General features: G+C 39.8%; 1 protein-coding gene across 1 annotated transcript; it reads right to left on the bottom strand.

The window, feature by feature from the left end:
• Positions 1-17,999: 17,999 nt before the first annotated feature.
• On the bottom strand, positions 18,000-19,670 carry LOC108070259 (uncharacterized). Its single transcript, XM_017160657.3, has one exon. It carries the CDS (start codon positions 19,495-19,497, stop codon positions 18,094-18,096), a length of 1,404 nt encoding a protein of 467 aa, XP_017016146.2. The 5' UTR covers positions 19,498-19,670; the 3' UTR covers positions 18,000-18,093.
• Positions 19,671-23,650: the final 3,980 nt, after the last annotated feature.

Here is a 23,650-nt window from a genome sequence, read left to right on the forward strand (position 1 = left end):
CGGGAAATGTAAGTTAAAGTCAAAAGTCAATAGATAAAACCCGAAAGGCCCAAAAGAAGTGAAAAAAAAGGAAAGAGAGATAAGAGAAGAGTGTGCCGTGAAAAAAGCAGTTGCAGAGATGTGCTTGATCGGGTACAGTGGGTAGAATAGTGTATATTTTTTTGGTTTTTTTTATGTTCACAGCAATCGGAAAACCTCACGGAAGCGCTTTCGTCGATGGAACCCCCGAGTTCTGGTGAGTGAAGTTTCACGAGTAAAGAAATACATTCTATAAACCAAAGCCCAAAAGATCGATATTTGCCCCACTGTCCCAAGTCCCTTTAAGCGAATGCGAAAGTAAAAAGAATTAGAATTTCTCGGCCATCTCTATAACGGATAAACGGGGAATGGCATACGTGCAATTTCAAGGGCAAGCTCTCTCTCCCTTACCGGAACAGCGGAATTGAAATTCAAGGGCAATTTAAAATGTGGGTCAGTGTCTTTGCGGCGAATTCGCAGACTCTTGTTTTCTTTGATTGTTAATGCATTATTTTGGCTGCTGAACGATATCCCATTTCCTTTGAATTCTCCGAGGTTTCTTTTTGGTTATTTTATTTTTAGTTAATCGAGCTATTTAAATTTTATTCATGTTCGAGTCTATTTTATTTTCGGTAGAAATATTCTAATCTAGAAAAGAAATTTTTTATTTTATTCTTTTTATAATTGCCAGTTATTCCTATATATAATCCCGCTCGCTAGCGAAGATATTTGCATGCATTTATATTTATATCTGTTTCATTATGCCTGTTAGTATTAAGTTGTTTTATTAGGATTTAAAATATATTTTATAATGTATTAGAAAAACCCTTTGTTTGCCTAAGATTAGGATGATTCCCCTGTAAAAACCTTTCAGCGATCCCAAAAGGGGCCATTCGATAAATAAGTTGAGATCAGGTGCAGAATGGCCAAGGCAGGGAGGGCATCCGCAATTCCTCTAAGAACATCTGAGGACTACTAGGGATATTCGAGGAGCTTCTACCTATTTTTGTCTGTCTGTTTGTCTGTATACGATTGTTCTCCCGCTATCCAATTCTTGTCGTAGCACGCAGTTGATATATTTCTTTGAAAATGAATAGAGGCTGAAGAATTAAGGACAAGATCACCACCCCACCAACCGACAAGGAGCAAGCTGGACCTTAGCGCGTGCGTCCTGAACTCTTCCATCTTCATCTAAGCCGAGAAATTCGTTACAATAATAATTATTCTTTTCATAAATAATCTGGCGCCCAAAGTGGTGGCGAAAATCGTTTTAAAAAAATTGAAAAATTATGCAAGAAAACACAGACGCAATCAGACAAACACTTTCTCTATATCTTTTGTCGGCTTTGGCAGTTTCAAGGCGGGCTAAAAGAAAATGTGTTTACATTTTAGCCACGGTTGCCGCGATACTCAGCAAAGCATCCATCTTTCATTCTCATTTTAATTTCTAAATCAGGTGCATAGGATCTATAGTTGAACCACTTGTCCGCAAGTGAACAGCTAGCCACGGCTGAGATAGGAAAAAAGGGTGAGAAAAATCTTTTCTATTTACTTTAGTTTAGGGATCAATAGCAAAGTAGAGCTAGACGCTTGGATTAACAGATGGGAAGAATTATCATTAATTCTGCACTGGCCACGGATAGTTAGACGGCGCTAAAGACCCCATCTTTTTAATAAACCGGTTGGCATCACGCTGTTGAAGCGCATTGGATCTACAGATGAATTTTCTTCAATAAGAAATCTTCTGACCACGCCTCACAATGAAATTGATAGACCATTCGGGAAAATAGGGCATATTGTTGATTTTTGATTCTGAGCTGGCAAAGCAAACAACATTTGTTTAATTGCTGTTTTGACTTGGTATTTTGTCAAAGCATTTTCTGCTGACTTGGAAATTAGCTCTGCATAAGCAACAATTAAAAATTTATTTTTCATCTTCTTTTTACTCCAGAAACTCCAAAGAAAATCGCTGTTTAGTATTTTGGCAGGGAAAGAACCTACGTCAAAAGGCAAACTATTTTTATGAATTTATTGATTTATTACTTTTTCATTGTTTATTATCATATCAAAGCAAGAGATCAAATTCTCTTCAAATTATTTCATTTTAATATATTTAATTATTTACATTGATTCTTATTGGGATTAAGCACAAAAGACAGATTTGTTTCAGATCGGTTGTTGATTAGCTTAACCTCAGGTCGAAAGAAAAAAAAAAAAATCCAAAAGAAAAATGGCGGACGAAGAGGAGGTGCCGGGGGTAAGCAAACCAAAGTGTACACTGTGCGATAAAGATTTGTCAACGGCCACAACATACAAAACGAAATGTGGTCATGAGTTCCACAAGTCGTGTATAACAGCTCATTCAAAAATTCACCGAGAATGTCCAATCTGTGGGGTCTCGTGTTTCCAAGGTCAAACCAACAACAAACCACCTGAAAATTTACCAGCGCAAGCGGGAAAACCTAGTGAGAATCGTACTGAACCAGATGTAGGAAATCTAGTCAATCAGGCAGTGCAGAGCATGAAGAACGAATTGCTGACCCAGCTGACGCAGCAAATGGCTCAACTAATTGAGAGAAACATCTCAGTACTCGTTAATCGCAATAACCAAATTCCGGATGTCGAGAATTTGAGCGTTAATTGGCAGGAGTCTGGAAGGCCCAATAGCCAAAACTCAGCTAACTTCGCTTCTCATTCAAGATTTACTCCTGGTAGCGTAGGTTCCGATTTGTTCAGTAGGCCAGACAAGGTGGGTCATATCATGAACAGTTGGAAAATTCGTTTTAATGGTAGTTCTGAGGGCATAAGTGTGGACAATTTTATTTATCGGGTGGAAGCCTTAACCCATCAGACTTTAGAAGGAAATTTTGATGTTTTGTGTGGGAATGCCAGTCTGCTATTTGATGGCAAAGCTCGAGAGTTTTACTGGCGATTTCACAAAGCCACCAAAGAACTTTGTTGGGATCTTCTTTGTCAGGCTATGAGGAAGCAATTTCGAGACACGAGAACAGATGTCGACATTAGGGAAGCAATACGCGATAGGAAGCAGAAAGAAAGGGAAAGCTTCGACTGTTTCTATGATGCGATCGTCGCTCTAATGGACAGTTTGGAAACGCCTCTCTCAGAAAAATCAATTGTGGAAACTCTGAGTAGGAATCTACGACCAGAAATACGACACGAACTTTTAAACATTCAGGTACAATCAGTCGATCAGTTAAGGGAAATTTGTAGGCGACGGGAGAGTTTTTTGGAGGAGGTAAGGCGAAATGGATCTTATCAAAAAGCTACACCGTTTCGGAAACAAGTTTCTGAACTTGTAGAAGAGCTTATGTCCGATGACGCTTCTGAATTTTCCGAATCTGAATTAGAAGTAGAAGTTGGAGCGATGGCTATATTCTGCTGGAATTGCCGCCAAGAGGGTCATCGTTACCAAGATTGCACAGCGAAACGCAAACTCTTTTGCTGGGGCTGTGGCAAGCCAAATACTTATAGGACATCTTGTGCCAAATGTCAAAAAAACGAGAGAACGAACACACAGCCTCGTCAGCCGCAGTGTGTTCAGCGTCAACGGTCGACGAATCCCGAAGCGAATCAATAGTTTTTCCAAAGTCAGTCGCAAAAGTAGAAGATCTTAGTCCTACATCTGTATGGCCAAGCTTAGTTAAATCAAACTCAAACTCTTTAAAAATTCAACACCATATAAAATTGCAGAAATCACATTCAAGAAATGCGCAACGAATGAGAAATTATTGGGCAGCTATAAAAACAATTAATGCAATTCGTTTTAAGGAAAAAGATAAACGTCCCTATGCCGAAGTGCGTGTCTTAGATCGGATAGTTTTGGGTCTATTAGATACTGGAGCTGCGGTAAGCGTTATAGGTGGAAATCTGGCTCAGCAAATATTAAGAAGTCGAATACCGTTCAAACGAGGGCTGTCTTCAGTAAATACTGCAGATGGAAAAAAACAAGAAGTAGTGGGACGAATTAATACCCCTGTCCGATATAGAGATCAAGAAGAGACACTGGATCTGCATTTGATTCCATCCCTTAGCCAAGATTTATATTTGGGTATTGATTTTTGGTCCAAATTCCAGTTGCTACCACCAGAAATGGAAATTTCCGAAATAGTATCTTCAACCCATGATCTTTCAGCTCAGCAAGACGAGGATTTGAAAAAAGTCATTAGCAAGTTTCCTTCATTTTCCGTATCTGGTTTAGGGAAAACTTCCGTCCTGTCTCATTCAATTGATGTTGGGGATGCTAAGCCCGTGAAGCAGCGTCATTTCCCAGTGTCACCAGCTGTGGAAAAACTTTTATATGCAGAAGTGGATCGGATGCTTAAGCTGGGAGTGATTGAAGAATCAGATAGCCCGTGGTCGTCACCAGTGGTTTTGGTTCAAAAACCGGGGAAGGTTCGACTTTGTTTAGACAGTAGAAAGGTTAATGCGGTTACCAGAAAAGATGCTTATCCTCTTCCACAAATAGACGGTATTCTAGGGCGCTTACCGAAGGCCATGTATATATCTAGTTTGGACTTAAAAGACGCATATTGGCAGGTACCCCTTGACCCAGATTCTCGTGACAAGACGGCCTTTACCATACCCGGAAAGCCGCTTTACCAATACAAAGTCATGCCTTTTGGTCTGACAAATGCTTCGCAAACCATGACACGTCTGATGGATAAAGTCATCCCGGCAGAATTAAGAAATGAAGTTTTCGTTTATCTCGACGACTTGTTAATCGTTTCTGATGGTTTTGAGTCACATTTAAGGGTATTGGGGATAGTTGCTGGCCACATCAAGGCAGCAGGTCTCACGCTTAATGTTGAGAAAAGTAAATTTTGCATGCGTTCGGTGAGATACCTGGGCCACATCGTAGGAGAGGGCGTTATAAAAACTGACCCGGATAAGATATCCGCGATGACCGAGTTTCCACTGCCAACATCATTGAAAAGCCTCCGACGATTTTTAGGAATGGTCGGATGGTATCGCAAGTTCATCAAGAACTTTGCGTCGGTAGCAGCGCCCCTGACAGATCTATTAAAGCCGAGACGGAAGTTCGTGATGACCCCCGAAGGAAAACAAGCATTTGAAGAACTAAAAGGTAGATTATGTTCAGCACCTGTTCTCCGAAGTCCTGATTTTGGGAAGCCATTCTTCGTGCAGTGTGACGCCAGCAAATCCGGTGTCGGGGGAGTATTGGTACAAAAAACTAGCGAGGGCGATGAATACCCAATAGCATTCGTTTCGAAAAAGTTAAACAAGGCTCAACGGAATTATTCCGTCACGGAACAAGAATGTCTGGCGGCAATAGTTTGTATCAATAGGTTCAGGGCTTACGTGGAGGGCCACGAATTTACTGTTATCACGGATCATGCCTCGTTAAAATGGCTTATGACGCAGACGGACTTACACTCGCGATTGGCTCGTTGGTCGCTGAAGTTACAAGCCTTCAAGTTCAAGATCGAGCATCGTAGCGGTAGACTGAACGTTGTGCCGGATGCACTATCGCGAGTGAACGAAGAGATGGCATCGCTAGATGCAAATCAAGGATTACTGGTCGATTTGGACTCAGCAGAGTTTAACTCGGCAGAATATAAAGACTTTGCTGACGGGGTGAAATCTAACAACGATAAATTGCCAGATATTAAAGTAGTCGATGGCTTAGTGTACAAGAAGACGGAATTTTCTACGGGTGATGCTTTGCACGATCAGTTTATCTGGAAACTTTGGATTCCAAAAGGCTTAATTCAGGAGGTCCTAAAGAATGCACATGATCACCCCATGGCTTCACACGGTGGAATTCACAAAACACTAGAGCGAGTGCGAAGGTATTATTATTGGCCTGGATTGATTAAAGATGTGAAATCTTATGTGTTAGCCTGTGATACGTGCAAGATGACCAAAGCACCAAATTCCGTGCAAAGACCGCCCATGGGTGTACCTCCAGAGTCGGAGAGATTCTTTCAAAGAATATATATGGACTTTTTGGGGCCGTATCCACGTTCCAAAAGCGGTAATATTGGCATTTTTATCGTATTGGATCACTATTCCAAATTCGTCTTCTTAAAGGCCGTAAAAAAATTAACGGCTGATGTGATTATTAAAGATCTGCAACAGGAATTGTTTCACACCTTTGGAGTACCCGAAACGATAGTTTCTGATAATGGGTCCCAATTCAAATCTGACGCATTTCAAAAGTTTTTACGTAGCTATAAAGTGGGTCACACTTTTACGGCAGTGTACTCGCCGCAATCTAATGCGTCTGAGCGGGTAAACAGATCGGTCATAGCGGCTATTCGATCGTACGTTAGGCCCGACCAAAAGAACTGGGACGAAGAACTGAGCAGCATTTGTTGTGCGTTGAGATCGGCCGTACATTCTAGCTTGGGTACAAGTCCCTACTATATGGTATTTGGGCAACAGTTTGTTGGGTCTGGGTCAACTTATAAGTTGCTGAGGGCGTTGGGATTGTTGCAGGATCGTTCTGTGGCTTTCTCTAAGGAAGATTCTCTGGAATTGGTACGGGGGAAAGCCGTTGAAATAATGAAAAAACAGAACGCCAAAAATGAGCGACTTTACAATCTCCGCTCTAGAGAAATTTCCTATAGTGTTGGCCAAGAAGTGTTTCGTAAAAATTATAAACAAAGCAATTTCCAAGCGGGATATAATGCCAAGCTGGGCCCAAGTTATGTCAAGGCTAGGGTGCGCAAAAAGGTGGGAAATTCGTATTATGATTTGGAGGATCTACAAGGCCACTTTGTTGGAAGGTATCATGCAAAGGATATGAGGCAATAATCAACTGCCTCCAGCGTGTTGGTATCAGTCTTGGGGGTATCATCCCCAACACTGATCTTGTGGAGGGGGTGATTTGTAACGCTTGTGGCAGATAAAAGGGGCTAGCAGAGCCACCTAGGGGTCAAACGGTGGTGGTGCCGCCATCTACTTTTCGGCTGGGGTATTACCAGTGGGGCAGAGGAGGAAACTCTGGAGGGGATAGAATTCGGAGACAAAGAGGCAACAGAGCCAATTGTCAAGGTTGCCAAAATGGCGAAGTCATAGTCTGGGAGAGCGGTGGTGACTCCAACCTGGATCCGCGCGCCACAGTGATTCTTTCCGTTTTTGGCAGTCGCAGAGTGCAGTTGGGTTTAAGTAAGTTCCCACGAGAAAAATGTTAAGTCGAATCGGTAGCTAAACGTGATAGTAAATTTCAGTGTGTGCAACAGTTTAAACGGCCCAGAAACACTAAACGGAAAATCTCGAAAGGTATTCAATCTGGAAACCAAAAATCTGCGCTGAATCCTAAAATTAGGGTAAGCTTACAACCAGTCAGGGACTTACAAGTAGCAGCCATCTAGAATTTTTGTATTACTCAGGTTTGGCGCTTAATGCTGAATAAATTATACACCCATGATCGGGAGCGAGCCGCTGCAAGCGAAACGACGACCCCCCATCTCCCCAAAGGGAACATTATTGATTTTAATTATCGTTATTTAACGCTAAGAGAAAGGCATATTTGTCAAATTTCTATCTCAGGAGCGTAGGCAAATCCGGTGTATTTTGCGAATCGAACCGCCAAGTCTCCAGAAAGTTGGTCGATTCAACTTCAGTCAACCAGAGTTTGAATTCGCCGAAATATCAGTCAATCCCGCTTCGTCTCTCTCCCCTAATTCGCAAAGCTTCCAGTGTGGTGGGCTTGAGTGGAATTATGAGAGAGTAGTTTTCCTTGGCCAGTGCGTGACATCGGTCGCAAGATCTCCGAGTGGCCGTAAAAGAACCGGGAAAAGGAGTGGAAACGCCGGGAAAAATCTAAGAAAAGCAGTGAAAATGTCCGGCTGGATGCGTGTCGTCGGATTAATAAATTAAGTTTTTTTTTGTACTAGTGTTAGTGGTGTTAGTGTACGAAAACCCCATCAAGAGTGGAAAAAAGGCCCGAAGAAAAGGCGGAGAATCGGGAAATGTAAGTTAAAGTCAAAAGTCAATAGATAAAACCCGAAAGGCCCAAAAGAAGTGAAAAAAAAGGAAAGAGAGATAAGAGAAGAGTGTGCCGTGAAAAAAGCAGTTGCAGAGATGTGCTTGATCGGGTACAGTGGGTAGAATAGTGTATATTTTTTTGGTTTTTTTTATGTTCACAGCAATCGGAAAACCTCACGGAAGCGCTTTCGTCGATGGAACCCCCGAGTTCTGGTGAGTGAAGTTTCACGAGTAAAGAAATACATTCTATAAACCAAAGCCCAAAAGATCGATATTTGCCCCACTGTCCCAAGTCCCTTTAAGCGAATGCGAAAGTAAAAAGAATTAGAATTTCTCGGCCATCTCTATAACGGATAAACGGGGAATGGCATACGTGCAATTTCAAGGGCAAGCTCTCTCTCCCTTACCGGAACAGCGGAATTGAAATTCAAGGGCAATTTAAAATGTGGGTCAGTGTCTTTGCGGCGAATTCGCAGACTCTTGTTTTCTTTGATTGTTAATGCATTATTTTGGCTGCTGAACGATATCCCATTTCCTTTGAATTCTCCGAGGTTTCTTTTTGGTTATTTTATTTTTAGTTAATCGAGCTATTTAAATTTTATTCATGTTCGAGTCTATTTTATTTTCGGTAGAAATATTCTAATCTAGAAAAGAAATTTTTTATTTTATTCTTTTTATAATTGCCAGTTATTCCTATATATAATCCCGCTCGCTAGCGAAGATATTTGCATGCATTTATATTTATATCTGTTTCATTATGCCTGTTAGTATTAAGTTGTTTTATTAGGATTTAAAATATATTTTATAATGTATTAGAAAAACCCTTTGTTTGCCTAAGATTAGGATGATTCCCTTGTAAAAACCTTTCAGCGATCCCAAAAGGGGCCATTCGATAAATAAGTTGAGATCAGGTGCAGAATGGCCAAGGCAGGGAGGGCATCCGCAATTCCTCTAAGAACATCTGAGGACTACTAGGGATATTCGAGGAGCTTCTACCTATTTTTGTCTGTCTGTTTGTCTGTATACGATTGTTCTCCCGCTATCCAATTCTTGTCGTAGCACGCAGTTGATATATTTCTTTGAAAATGAATAGAGGCTGAAGAATTAAGGACAAGATCACCACCCCACCAACCGACAAGGAGCAAGCTGGACCTTAGCGCGTGCGTCCTGAACTCTTCCATCTTCATCTAAGCCGAGAAATTCGTTACAAAATGAACGACAAATGCCTGGCACACATTGCAAATATTTTCCGGGCACAATATCCCCATACCCCCTTAACAATCTGTGGCACATTCGAGGAAGCCAAAACCCACATAGACGAAGATTGAATGCACTTTTTTGTTTTCCAGCAGCACACGCTCGGACAATCAGAGTGATGCATGTGGCCCCCATCTCGGTGGCTCCTCTGCATATGATTAACCCGCACAACAAAGTTGAGATACCCCCTAGAACATTGTTGACAACTTGGCTGCTGCTGTCAGAGCCAGAGACTCAGCTTCTGGTGCCCAGGAAAAAGACAGGGAAAATTTAAGGACTGCAGTGCTTTATGTGGAACACATTTTTAGTCAGCTTCACAGCCCTGAAATTAAGTTGCTTGGGAAAATACCGGGAAAATGCAGGCACAGATTATGCAGGGTCAGTTTATGAGGCGGCACTGGGAAAAAATTTAAATTAATTAAATTTCGACTACAATTTAATATAAATATTTTTTAAAAAATAAATTAGGTTTTTATACGCCTTATAATAAACTTTTTAAATTTTTAAAATTGATCATTCAACACCATTTCTATACATTAACCGCCCAAACATCATACCTACATATAATTTAAAAAACATTGGCTGACTAGACAAAAGTTTCAAGTGCAGTGGAAAACTGTAAAGCAGTTTGGAAAGTGTTTAGAGTGCGGCATTAGCTCTCGTTATTATCGCACAACTTTTATGTTCCGCACTGGCCTTACAATCTCTCCCCCTCCCAACACCCCTTCCCTTTCCCGACAGTACCCAATAAACACATAGTTCCCGGGTCTGTTCGTGTCATAAATTGCGCATACGCCATGTGGTATGCTTCAGCAGACGGCGGAAAGATAGCCTTAACCCTCTGCACTTTTTTACGCTGCAAGTAGTGCAGCTTACAAAAAAAGAACACCCCGAAAATAACTGGGGGAGAAAGGCGAGAGCTTAAGCAGTATAAAAAGCTAGCAGGGCACTCGCGGCTTATACGTAATATCATTGGGGTTGTTAAGGAGGCAATGATTTATAGTCATTTTGTCAAGATATTTACGCAATGATTTCTATTCTTCTTTTAACGAATTTGTCAAACATCTGCAGTCACTTTAAACTAAATTTCCTAATTGCATTCGAAGCAGACTATAGCTATTTAAATGTCTGTCTCAATTGCCACATCAATTATACCGGCTCAAATTGGCATAAAGTGTTTCAAATTTCTTTGGTTTCTTGCGTTAGCTCCACACCTTTTCAATTGCCTTTAACTGTCTCACTTAAAATGTTTGCCATACGTAAATTCTATTCAAATATACATATTTCAATTATGCTGTCACAATTTATTTTATTTTTACAAAAGTTTATTGTGCCAAAGAAAGATGGCTAATTGAGTAGAACAAATATTTATTTCACAAGTTACGCCCTAAAATAAAAATCTCAAATATTTTTCCACCATTTAATTTTGTTTTTACAGCGTCCGGGAAAAACTAAAACCAAGTTTTAATGACAAAATCCAGTGGAAACTAAGGCAATCGTCGAATCCCCCTGACAAGTCAAGTCAATAAATATTGGACCCAAAGAGGAAACAAGTTCTGTTTGGAAGTGAGTTTTATGTTGCGTATAATTAGAGTAAGTTCGACCCCAGAGATTAGTTGGTGTTTGCTTATTGATCCGGGCCATGGAATCTATATCCATTCTAGTTAATTTTCACCGCCCGCCCCCTCGATAAGAGGGGCGTGGCAGCCGCAGAAGGTCGAAGTAATTGAGATTGTAATCGTTACTTATTGGCCGTATTGCCTGGCCACCATTATTCCTGGGGTGTGAAACCTTTCCGGGCATTAAGTTATTAAGCTGTTCGGCTGTTCATGATGGTCAAGCTCTCTGTGTTGGTTGGCACAGGCTTACATCGGCATATTGAAATATGCTGTAAGCAATTAATAACACCACTCCCGCCCATTTTGGCCAACATTCTGTGGGCCACAGAGATCGAAACGATGGCATTCACTTGCCCATTCAGAGCTATTCTATCGATGTGTGCAAGTAAGCGTTTTCAATGCCATGGCACGTAATAATCACAATGAATTGCACTTGAACAGACCAAACCGACGACCCTGGGTGAGCGCCTGAAAGTATGCAGCATTCCATGGCACTAGAAATAGAGTTGGTAAAATGGCTACATTTTCGGGCAATACTTTAAATTTTAGGAGAAAATACTCAACACAGAATTTTTCAATTACAATTTTATTTTTATTTTCTAATATTTATAAAATGTTTTTAGGATTATCGGTTATAATTTATTGTTTAAGAATTAACAGTATCTTATTTAATAAATATTCAAATTCCTGTCGAGATTTTAAAATTTATATGCTGTCATAAGTATTTCTTTTAAAAATAAATAAAATTTTGGTATTTGTATTCTGAAATATCTTTAATTTAAGTAATTATTTAATTATTATTTATCTAATTTTCAAAAGCTTAGCTTTAAACCTAGCTTTCTTAGGACTGCTTTCTATTCTAGCTACTTTTAATAATCCCTAGCTAACACCACTGATTAGAAGTGTGTTGGCAAGAAAAAAGGGGGCGGGGTTTGATAAGAGGGCGTGGCTTAGCGCCCCTTTTTCGCCGTGAGCAGTGTCGTGAGGAACGTTTTTCAATATCAGACAAATAGACAACGAATTACATTGTAAGTAGCTCACGTGCCCTGGATTATGCGTGATATGCCTGGAAATTACTTCATTAGCAGCCGCAAATGGCGCTCTGCATTCTAAACAAGTGTGCAGGAAAGCGGGGCGGAAAATGGGAAAGCGGAAAATAATCGAGGGAAAAGGGGGAAAAGCCACACAGACACAATGATTGTCACTTTTTATGCAAAGCAGCAGAGCAAAAAATTCGCCAAACACCCACACGGGGTCACACGGAAAAACAATACAGCAACAAAGGGAAACTAGGAAAAAGGAGGCGGTCTGTGAGTGTGGGCGTGGCACTCACTTAAATGGCATTCGAAATGCGCTTAATAATCAATATTTTGAGGCGATAATTGTGTGCGTGTTTTGGGTTTTATTTAACCAACTGGGAGAACATGTTGTGGCAATCGCAAAAATTGATAATCTGACAAAGATAAAGGTTGATTTTTGCCGGCAAAATTCCTGAAATTAAATATATTGTACGAGATGCATCAATTTAACAAGTGAATCAGGTGACATGACACTTATAAACTGCAATCATTAATTTAAAATTAATGTTTTTCTGCACCGGCTGTTGCATTCCGGTTTGTCACGGCCAACAGCCGCAAAATTAAATCAAAAGACAACCTGAATTATTTTTTCCGCCTTTTTTTTTTTGCATTTTTACCCGCTCAATTTGCGCTGGGAAAAATTGCAGAAACGGCCAGCAGGAAAAATATTGAAGATAATTTGCGGCTTTTGATTGTGCATTGGATTTGCGCAAATTAACTCAATTCATGGCCGCTCACATGGCAATTTAATTAACTGAACGCAGAACCGAATGATCCTTTAACAGGATAAGGCTTTAATTAATTAGCATGGAAGCAGAAAAGATTGGGCCAAGTTCAAGACAAAAGTTAGGGAGGGAAAAAAGAGGGAAAAGAAAAAACTTTTCCCACACGCACACTGAAAGAGGAATTAATAAGCTGGCTGCCATTTCGTATGCCACGAACATTGCAAATCTATGTAAATGCGCCGCATGTGGCGTATACTTAATGTGCCTGACATGCAATGTTTGGCACTAGAAGAAGCAGAAGAAGCAGCTGCAAGAACATTTATAACATTGTGTTAATGCGACTTATGTGACAGACCAGTTAATTACTGCGTAACGAACAACAGTGTTTCTACTGTTCGCACAATGCCACTGAATTTCCCCCTAATTTTCCGCTTACATTTCCCATTTTCCGACACCCGCTGAGCGCCCGCAGCCCCCGAAAACTTGGAAATGCTTTTTAATGGCAACGCAGTGTGTTTACTTTGGCAAATGTTTCGCAGTGTGTGATGTGTTTGCCCAGCTCTTTCTTATACAGATATATAATTAAATCCATCTACTTGAAGTGGAAGCTAAAAATATATTTATGAAATAAATAAAATAAACTTTACTTAACTTAAGGGGCGGTCGAGTATTTATTGGAATGAGTGTTGTTTACAGAATTTTAAGAAGGACTTCTTAAGGAACTCCAGCTTAATGAGTGACCCCTGGGGTGGCCAAGCCATCCAATTATAAGAAAAAAAATAAGAAAGAACCTGATCTAATGCCTGAACTTTAACCTTTAGAGCTGGCTTAGTCTCAGCCTCCTATAAATCATCGTTTTTAGTCATTCTGGGAAGAAACACTGACAGACACAGTAGCGAAACACTTGTAACAATGTAATTTAAAACGACAACGCAGGGACCCCGACAATCCAAAGGCATCCAGCCCATAAGGGATGACAAAAGCTTTAAAGCATCAAAAAAAGGAAGGCAAAAAGGAAGCCTTAACAAAAACAACAAACAAATTCAGGCAAAAGGCCAAATCCTGCCGCCGGTCAATGGAAAATGGAAAATGGGTAGAGGAAAGGAAAAGCCCCGGACAGGACAGGAATTCCTGGGATAGACCTCGGCGCTACGGGCGCTAAACTTGAGCATAATCACATAATAAACATTTGCCATGCCTGCCCCCAAAAAAAGGGACAGTTGGAGGTTTTCATTAGAGCGGGAAAACAGCGGAAACGGAAACGCAAACCGAAACCGACATGATAATAAATATGTGGGAAAAAGTGTGTAAAAAGTAAAAAGGCGACAGGCAAATTCAAGATAAACAAAAGCGCGAACAGACAAATATGCATATTTGCACTGGGAAAATAATTAAACAGACAATCTTAATTTAAAATTTAAAATTTTTAAAGACTAAAATTTGTTTAGGATACTTTTTCCGGACTTTATTTCTACTAATTCTGTAATTAGAGCTAAAAATATAGCTCCATTTTAAAAATCATTTAAAAAGGTGTGTAAAAGTATGAGAAACTCCATTTTAAACAACAAATTTCTAGAGATTCGTTACAAAAATCGTAGTAGTTATTAATTTTATTATAGTTCTTTATTTTAGAAACATTTGCAGGTGATTTTAAATTTATAAATATTCGTCTCTGTCTGTCTCTTACTTTGCGGTCTTTTTTTCCAGTGCACATTAGGCTTTAACACACACGCATGTAAACAGCCTCGGACTGAGATATCCATAATGCTCGAAATTAAACGCGCCTGAACGGTTGGATTTCCAAGGCCAGACGCGGCTGTCAACCATTCAGGCAGACATCCAGTCAGTCAGTCAGCATGGGTTTCGCTCTATTTTCCAGGCATTTTCACTGATTTTTTCACGCTTAATTTCCCCGAATCCCCAGGCAGCTTGTGGTTTTATGTGCGCTATTATTTTTAATTTCTTTCATATTTTCCGCAGTCGTTTTTTTTTTGGTTTAAGGACGTGCGTCCCTTTTATGGCGAAAGTTTGTGATTGTTTTGGGAATTAAACTCCAGGCATTTAATTTGATTTAAAGCGTGCACAACTAGGCGTATGATGAATGTGAATGTTCAGAACGATGCCCACGCAATTTCTTCTTAGTCAAAAGTCAATAACTGCGGCAGGCATAAATTGTGGAAAAGTTTGTTTGTTGACTTGCTTCCCAGTCGTAAGTCAAAAGTTGTCTTATCCCAATGAAATATGGTTCACGTCCTGCTCATTTGACTAATTGCAGTTTTCTCCATTGGATTTCAGATCTTATCCTGACTAAAGTTCTCCTCCTTTTGAAACTTTCCCTTCTTTTTCGGCGGCACTTAGTTGCCAAAATCGTTTGTCCGGGAAATGCAATCTGGACCCGTGTCGGCGGGGAAAACTGCCTCCTCGTTTTAGGCCAGCCCCTCTGTTGTTGCCTGCAAATCTGCGAAACGTTGCCATGTTTATCCTTGACTCGCCTTTTGCTGCCAAAAATTTCTATTCGTGCCAAAAGGGCGGAAGAAGCTGGCTAGCAGGCAGCAAGCAAAAACAAAAGTCGGGAAATTCGTTTATCGCGCCGCAAAATTGTTTTCGTTTTTATAGTATACACAGCACATAATATATATTTTAGTTAGTTTGCACTCTCTATTTCCCAGCCTCTTTTTTCTGCTATTTTAAAGTGTTGTAAGCAAACGAAGAAGTTCAAGAGTTTAGAAAACCGATTTTATGATTGCTCTAAAAAAGAAAAATAAAATTTCCACCAAGAAATGCTAAAAGTATGAAGTTTATTTATTGTAAATTTACTGCCGTTTATTAATTTACCAAGTTAAAATAAATTTAATAATATAATAAGGTGCTAGAAAATGTATATTTATTTTATTTTAGAAAAAAAACCAAGAGAAGAAACAAAAATTAAATCCATTTAAATAACTATAAATTTAAATAAGTACATTTTTAGTATTTTGATAAGTTAAATGTTATTTTTAGGTCAGAGTTTCTTATTTATAATACTCAATATTAATTAACAGACTTTCTAACTGTTCCTTTAATTGAATTCTGATTAAATAAATAAAAGAAATATCATACAATAATAGAATATCCTAATAATTAAATTATTTTCTTTTTTCAATGCTATTATCTTATAGTTAAAAGTGTTATAATGTGAAATCTACTATAGACTTTAAGTCCTACTCTATGTTTAGTTAAATTCTAAATAGATATTTCTAGTTTAATGATTTCTCCATACCTTTATTTTTATAGCACTCCTTTGGCGAGGGTATGCGAAAATTGAGTTTGGCTTAAATTATGCCTGGTCTTTTGGCGCCCCAGACCGAGTAAAGCGGAGGCTAAGGCCACGCCCAAACGCCCCTTTGGCGACTGCAGCAAACAGTTTCACTTTTGATGGGCCAAGAACACAGCGGCAGCAACAGCAGCCAAAAGTCATGTTAGCTGCTTTTTTTTGGCCCTCTCGCTCGCCTGTGTAATTTATGAGTTTGCGCCTCAAGTTGTGGGCCACACGTAAGCGAAATATTCTCGGCCAGAGGAGTACTACGTAGTTTGGAGTCTGCAGTTTGGAGTACGTACTACGTAGTCTCCCTGGGTAAAGGGGTAAAAATTCCGGAATCGAAAACACTGCTGCAGCGGCTTATCGCCATTGTCTCGGCCAACCTTGATGTGGTTGTTTTTCCTCTTTTTCCTCGCCTTTCCAGCTGCCTCTGCTGTCTGGCAGTTTATGAAAACTGCAGCGGCAAATGTTTGGCTTTTCCTCTTTCTCCCTCGTTGGGAAAACCCGGGGCAGAAAAAGGAAACCCACCTGCCGGCTGTGCAGAGGCACCCAGGAGTGCAATGTCCTTGTTTATGCGCTGACACTCGCTGTCTGTGTATCTGCAGCGGCTCCTGTGGCGCTTGATTGAATTGTGTCCTTGTCATGGCATGTCCTCCACCTTCCTCCCAAAAACAGCAGGCGGATCGTGGAGCCGAGGTGAAAAGCCCAAAGCCCAAAGTCCAAAGTCCAAAGTTTAATTAACTTTTTCAGCTCAATTTCTAAACACGGTGTCGCGGCAAACGCTCCTTTTTAAGCCACAAGGGGTAATTTAATTTAGGGGAATCTCATCAAGATAATGGTAAAAATGAACATCAAAATTAATTAAGCATTTTGTATTTAAAAAGTGTTTTTATTAAATCCTAATGATTTAGTTTATTTATTAGATTAAAAATAAAAAATAATTATTTGGAACATTTTTTAATTAAACACGGAAAAATCAAATCTTACACATTTTGTTGACATTTCCTGTAGCCTGTTATCACCCCTTAAAGAAAAGTTAAATAAAATCTCAACGAAACACAAAAACCAACACAACTTGTATTCGATTTGCAGAACAAATTCACGATTTAACGCCTTTTCGCCTTCGCCCCCTCGGGGAATGATTAATCGTGAGTAAATATTCAACTTTATTAGGCAACTTTTCTAGAGCCAACCTCTGCTTAACCCCATTCGATTTCGGCAACCCTTAACAATCCCCACTAAGCTGTTGTGTGTTTCCTCTTTTCGGGCCCACTGTCAAGTGACTTTAAATGGCAGCAGCGGCTTTTGACAGCTGCAAGCTTCAGAGCTCCCGAGCGGTATTACAACTGACAGCTGGCGTCTGATGCGGTTTATGTTAAAAGGCTCACCATTCAGGCAGTCAGCCAGCCAACCCACACACATGTGCGCACTCACACCGCGAATTTATGTTTATGTTAACAAAGTCGAGCCATTCAAGTGGCAAGCCAAAACAAGACAACCTCGAATGGGCTAAAACCACACCAAAAGCCCCACACCTATGTCTATGTAGAGATCCAGTATCCAGTAGCCACCTGCCCCCGGATGAGATGCAGTCATGTGCACAATGCCGAAAACATTGTAACCGAGCGCGAGTTTCAGAGATAACAGCGACAACTGCCGCTCCTTCTTGATGACGATGATGGCAGCACACTCAAAAAAAACGTTTAAAAAACATTTATGTAGGTATCTTTTAAAAATGTAATGTACCTAAAAAGAGATGCCTTAAGAAACCCCTACATTTGAAAACGCGAATTCTTTAGGATCTAATTTGATGAACAAAAATAAATCTATAAAACTTATCCTCTTTAGTTGGCCAAATACCTTAACAAAAAATATTAAAACGCGAATTCTTTGTCTTTTCTCTCGCTGTCTTTAATTAAATCCGCGAATTCTTTAGCAACTATTATTTATTGTTTATTGTTTATCCCTATTTTCTCCCTCGTAAAAAACTAAACATAAGGTTAAACAGAAGGAAAAATGAAGACGCGAATTCTTTAGATCTTATAATATTTTCTTTCATATATATTATTTAATGCTGAAAGACAAAACATTCAAACCACATTAAAACAAAGTAGCAGAACAGTTCATTCAGCTTTCGGTGGAGTCTCTCCAGTCTCTGCAGTCTCTGTTTTTGCAGGAGACTCCTCCTCGGCTTCGAAACTCCCGACCAGACTCTCATGGGTTCTCCTTTTCCCAGCCACAGCGGCATATTCCCCGAAAGTGAGATTAATATCATAAGGAGTGCGCCGGAAGATGTTCGGTGGGGTGTAATTGTTCTGAATGGGCCAAAACAATCCGTCCTCGTCGGGTGAAAAAGGCACCCGTCCGTAAATCTTGGAAAACTCATCTAGATCATAATAGAACCGAGTGGAGGCCAAAACCAATTCGATGCGTTGAATTTCGGGTAGGTGTTTTCTGTAAATATCCACAGGTAAATGATCGCTTTGAATGGAACTTTTGGACTTGGACTTGAGCAAGTCCTCCTCGAAATCGCTCTCCCTCATAGAAACCGCATCTGGATCTAATTGACCTCCATGGCCCTCGGAGATCAGGCGACATACAGTCAATAGTTTGTCCTTGATGATCAAATGCTGTTTGCCCATCAAATACTCATCTGTGGGCGTGGAAGTGGGGAACTTTTCATTTAGAAATACCGAGGGAATCCTGCGAAATATGAAATCCTTGGTGTAGAGTTCTTGTATATGATCCTCTATATGAAAGACGCGGTTCATTTGCCAAAAGTTCTCGGCGCAGCTGGCCAGTTCCCGGGTGAAGCAGCCTATCATATCCTCAGAGGCCTCCAGCATCAGCATACTGTACTCACCCATGTGGAGATACAAACCACAAATGGGATCCGTGGTGATGGCCACCTCTTTGCATTGCTTGTGCAGCTCCTGCAGTCGCTCGCTGAAGATGGCAAAGAAATCCTTGGGCTGACCGGGTGCCTGGGCCTCCAATTCCAGTTCCTCCTCCTCGCCGAGGGAGTCCTCTTCCCCGCCGTGATCCTCCTCGCTGAAACGAAAGGTGTGGGTCACCACTTCCTGTCCTGTTCCCGCTGCCGCCTCCTGAGCAACTTCATCGGGCGCCGGAGGAAGGCGTGCAGATTCCGTCACCGTGGTGGTGGGTGAATCATTCTCATCGTTCTCCAGGATGGCATCCTCTGTGAAATGCAGGTGCTCTCCTTCAGCTGGAGGTTCCGGTTCCAACTGATCCGCTTGAACAGGAACCCCTTCGGCGGGCAGCTCTTCCTCGGATTCCACGGGCGTCAAATGACAGTTTTTGGCCAGTATAAAAATCCGCTGATAGAAAACCGAGGTGTCCATATCAGCCAGCTCCATGTTCACATATTCCACCAAGGATTTGCGCACCTGAAAGGTGATGGGTCTCTTCAAGCTGAAGATGGTGTGACGTGTCATCCGGGTGGTCCGCGATTGCCTCTGCCGGGCGGCAAGGGAGTGGTGGCGGGGATTAATGCGGTGGACGGACATCTTGAAGGTGAAATTTATGGTCTTCTCCTGTCGGGTAACGAAAGCCAACTCCCAGGGTCACCTGGGTTTACCTGGAGTATCGATAAAGCTGTTAGCGAGACCCCTTTGTTTCGGGGAATTTTGATGTTGTCTAGCAACTAAGCGGTTGCTTAGATTGTTGTGTTGCTTCTCTTGCTCCGAAATCAATGGGGAAATCAATAAACATGTCTAACAAAATTATTTAAAATAAACAAGCTCAAGCATTTGACTTTGAATTAATTGGAATTTAAGCATTTAGAATTGCTATTTGCTATTGAATAATTCTTTATATGTGAGTTTTTACTTTATGCCTAAATTGGTTAACATGGATTTTATATGTTCCATGTTCATTAAACATGGCTAACAATATATTTAAAAACAAACACTTAGAGGTTTTACTTTAAATAAATTGGAATTTAAACCATTTGGAACATACATTTTTAGTTAACAAGAATAATATTTATTTATACTTTTTAATTGATAAATTCCAATACTACCAAGAGTAAATTGTTTTTAAATGTAAAAATCTAGATGTATAATTTAATGTATAATTTAATTTTGTAGATCCCTGATAACTTCAAAACCATTTCTAAGAACACCACTTTTCTCCCAGTGCCAGCACATACACAAACACTTTTGCTTGTACGTGTACAGTGTTATTATCTAACCAATGTACAAGTACTTGGGTCGCTGCCTCAATTATTATTATCATTCGTTTGAAATCTAAGGCTCTCTCCTCTCCTTACCTCACCACCCCATTTCGCCTTTGTTTTTGCTCGGCTTTTAGTTTGGCTTGGCTTTTGCTTTTCAGCGAGTTAATTTATTCATGGCGCATTTATGAGCATAGTGATTTCAGCCAGCACCTACAAACCCACCCAGAGATCCCACCCAGCCACATCCGACATCCAACAAGCTCGACAAGGACGTAAAGGGAAAACTTCTTCATCAGGAGCCAAACTCTCGTCCTTCGAGCTTCCCTACTCTCTTTGAACAATTTGAAACACTTGGGCATACAATATGTTGAAATGATAATGAGGCGAAATTGTTTTTTGACTCGCTCCCCAGGTGTTTCTGTTTCTCCTGCTCTGTTTCAGTTTCACCTGGCTTCAGCTGGCTTCAAAGGATGTCTGGATGCGGGGCTGATTATCCTTATCCGCCAGGATTCGCCTGAGTGGCCTCGACCGTTTTGGCCGTTTAGTTTATTGACGCAAAAGTTGCGTAGCAATTTGCCGCAATGTTTTAATAACCAAGTGGCTCCATTTTCTTCGGCTAATAAGGTGGGGTTTTAAGTGTGTTAAGAAGTTCAGTAATTGTTCTAGAATTTTCGGTTTTTATGTGCTTGAATTTAGCTGAAATTTTGGAATTTATATGATAATTTTTTTTAGAAACTATAGCAAATATATTTAATACTTTTATTGAAGTATTATTTTATATACAGCGTTTTAAGATTATAATTGTAATCTATGTGTATAAATTTTAACAATAATTTTTTGTATGATTTCAAAATTAAATACTAAATATATTTTTAACGTTTATGACTTGTTGATTCCAAAGTTAATTTTCATATTTATTTTAAATACATCAAATTCATTCATATTCATTTAAAATACCTCAGCTACTTTAATTAAAATGTTGCAAATATTTATCAAGGCTTTAATAACTTTTCCCCCAAGCTGTAAGGATTAAAGACAATATTATCCTTTATACCTGACCCAGAAAATATTAGATAAATATTTTTTTATGCTTTCAGGTCAAGTGACCTTTAGTCAACGTTGATTTTGTGCCAGTGCCTGCTTTATTAGTTTAAGCTTCACCTCGGGCTTTCACTTTTTGCAGCTCAGCTCGCCCAGTTTTCGCTTTCACTTTCGTTGCCATGCAAATGTGCCGGCAAATATAGCATCGATTTGACTCCGAGATGTCGACATGCCACGCCCATTTGTCGCAGTCGCCGGCAGCGTTGATTGCATCGAAGTTCTTAGTCAATATTTGCCGATTTCAATGAAATGAGAATTTGACATGCAGGCAAACACGGCAGACGATGGCTGACATTCCATGGGATGGGTGTTCGGTTCAGTTTGGATGTCTGAAAATGGAAAGTGGAGAAGTATCCTGCAGCCGGGAGAAGAAGATACTGATGCACTGGCAGTCCATGGACCATAGACTGCAGATGCATCTGGCATCTGGCAGCTGCAACAGGAGAAAGACAAACACACCGGCTGACTCCAAAGCCAAATTGAGGCTGGCGTGCTGACTTGGGTAAATTAATTGCGATCTGTGTGCCATGGCATTTTTGTGTGTGGCCAAGTGATTGATGTCGTGAGTAGAGAGTGTTTGCACTCGTTACCTTTGTTTTTTGCCAGAAAAATTGAAATTTTTCGTATTTTTGCACCCTAATGATGGGAAACCCAATACGTCCTTTAATTGGATAGTCAAAGTTAAAAGTTTTCCTAAAAAATCTTCTTTGTGTAATTTAAATTCGGTTTTTGTGGTCTATAAATTAAAATCCCTAATTATCAAAACAGAAATAGCTGTGTTTTTAAAATCACTTTACAATTTGAAAATAGGTGTCTAAAAGTAAGCTAGTAATTACATTTTATACGATTTCCATATTAATTAAAATTAATAAGACTTATACATACTTTTTAAAATTGTCCAATGAGTTAAATACTAATCGCTGAATAATAAACTGTCGTTTGTAATAATATTTACATAATATTTGAGTTGCCAAAATATTAACAACTACAATTCCATTTAAAAAGTCCAAATCCACACGCAAATCGGAATAATTTTCCCAACATATTTTGATAGGATCATCCTGTTTAACCTAATTATGAACAAAATCCACCGCATGGCATCAACTGCAAATGCTGCGAAATCAAATTGCTGAATAGTTGGCAATAAATTCAATTAAAATTTTAAATGGCTGGCAAACAGCAGGAAACTTTTACAAAATTAATGCCAGCCCGGCAGGTAAAATGGTTCTAGGCAATTTTAAATTAATTCAATTATACGGCGCATCAACAGCAGCCCAAAGTTCTCGGCTTTCGATTGCCTTGGCTGGCAGAAAAGTTCGTCCAGGTGCCATGATAAAATTTAATTGTTGTTGCCCGAATCCTTATTTTGGCAATGCAATTAAATGCAATGACAACTTGGACGGCAGAGGCGAAGTGGGGCGATTGGGAAAAGGAGACTCTTAGCCGAGGCTAATCAATTAAGCCTTGGCAACGAATCGAATCTTGGTCCAAATTGTGCATTGCTTGAGTGAATCGCCCGCCCGCATTTCCAATTAATGGCAGCTAATTTATTTGAACTGGGCCGAAAATCAATACAGTGGGTCAACGGATGAGGTACACTTATAAAATATATTTCGAAAATGTAGAACAGCGAAATATATTTGTTTAATTATTAAACTCAACAACATTATTCAAAAATGTAGATAAATACAACAAAAGTTTTAAATAATATGCTTAAATATTTATGGTTTTAAAAACCTTAATAAAAGTGCCCAAAATTATTATAATGTTTCGGAATAAACCATCGACTTTCAGGACTCAAAAAATATGGTTGTATACTTCTAGACACTTTTTGTATAGAATAAATTTCAAACTAAAACGTTAAGCATATAACAAATAAAACACAGTTTTATAAAAAAGTTGAATATTTTTAATTTTTTGTATAGGATAATAATTTTTTTTTTATACAAATGTTTTAAATTACTTAACAATTTTGTTTAAATATTTATGAACTACATTTTCTGGCAGTGCATCGAATTCCCCATCATCATGGCCCCAGGCCTTGTGGCCAGGGATCTGATCTGCGTGTTTGGGGAGCTCGGGAAAAATCGGAGGAGGCGGGTGGCAGCTCAATTATATTTTTATTTATGCGCCAACATTCGCGCACTTAACAAAATAGCATCCGGCTAGAGCCGAGAACCGAGAGCATCCCTTTTCTGACAATGGAATTTTATTGTTTCGCCAATGTAAGCAAATTCGGTGGAAACTTTTTGTGGGCCGAAATTGCGAGCGGGCAAAGGATGGGACAGCATAAATAAAGTTATGTATTTGATTATGAAACCGACGGACAGACAAGGCTCGTGGCCAATGGATTCAATTGCTTGGCAATCTTTTATGGCCGG

Source organism: Drosophila takahashii, chromosome 3L (genome assembly GCF_030179915.1).
Source record: "Drosophila takahashii strain IR98-3 E-12201 chromosome 3L, DtakHiC1v2, whole genome shotgun sequence".
Classification (NCBI taxonomy): Eukaryota; Metazoa; Arthropoda; class Insecta; order Diptera; family Drosophilidae; genus Drosophila; species Drosophila takahashii.

Coding starts and splice junctions, on each gene's coding strand:
- LOC108070259 (XM_017160657.3), bottom strand. CDS start 19,497: ATGTCCGTCCACCGCATTAATCCCCGCCACCACTCCCTTGCCGCCCGG.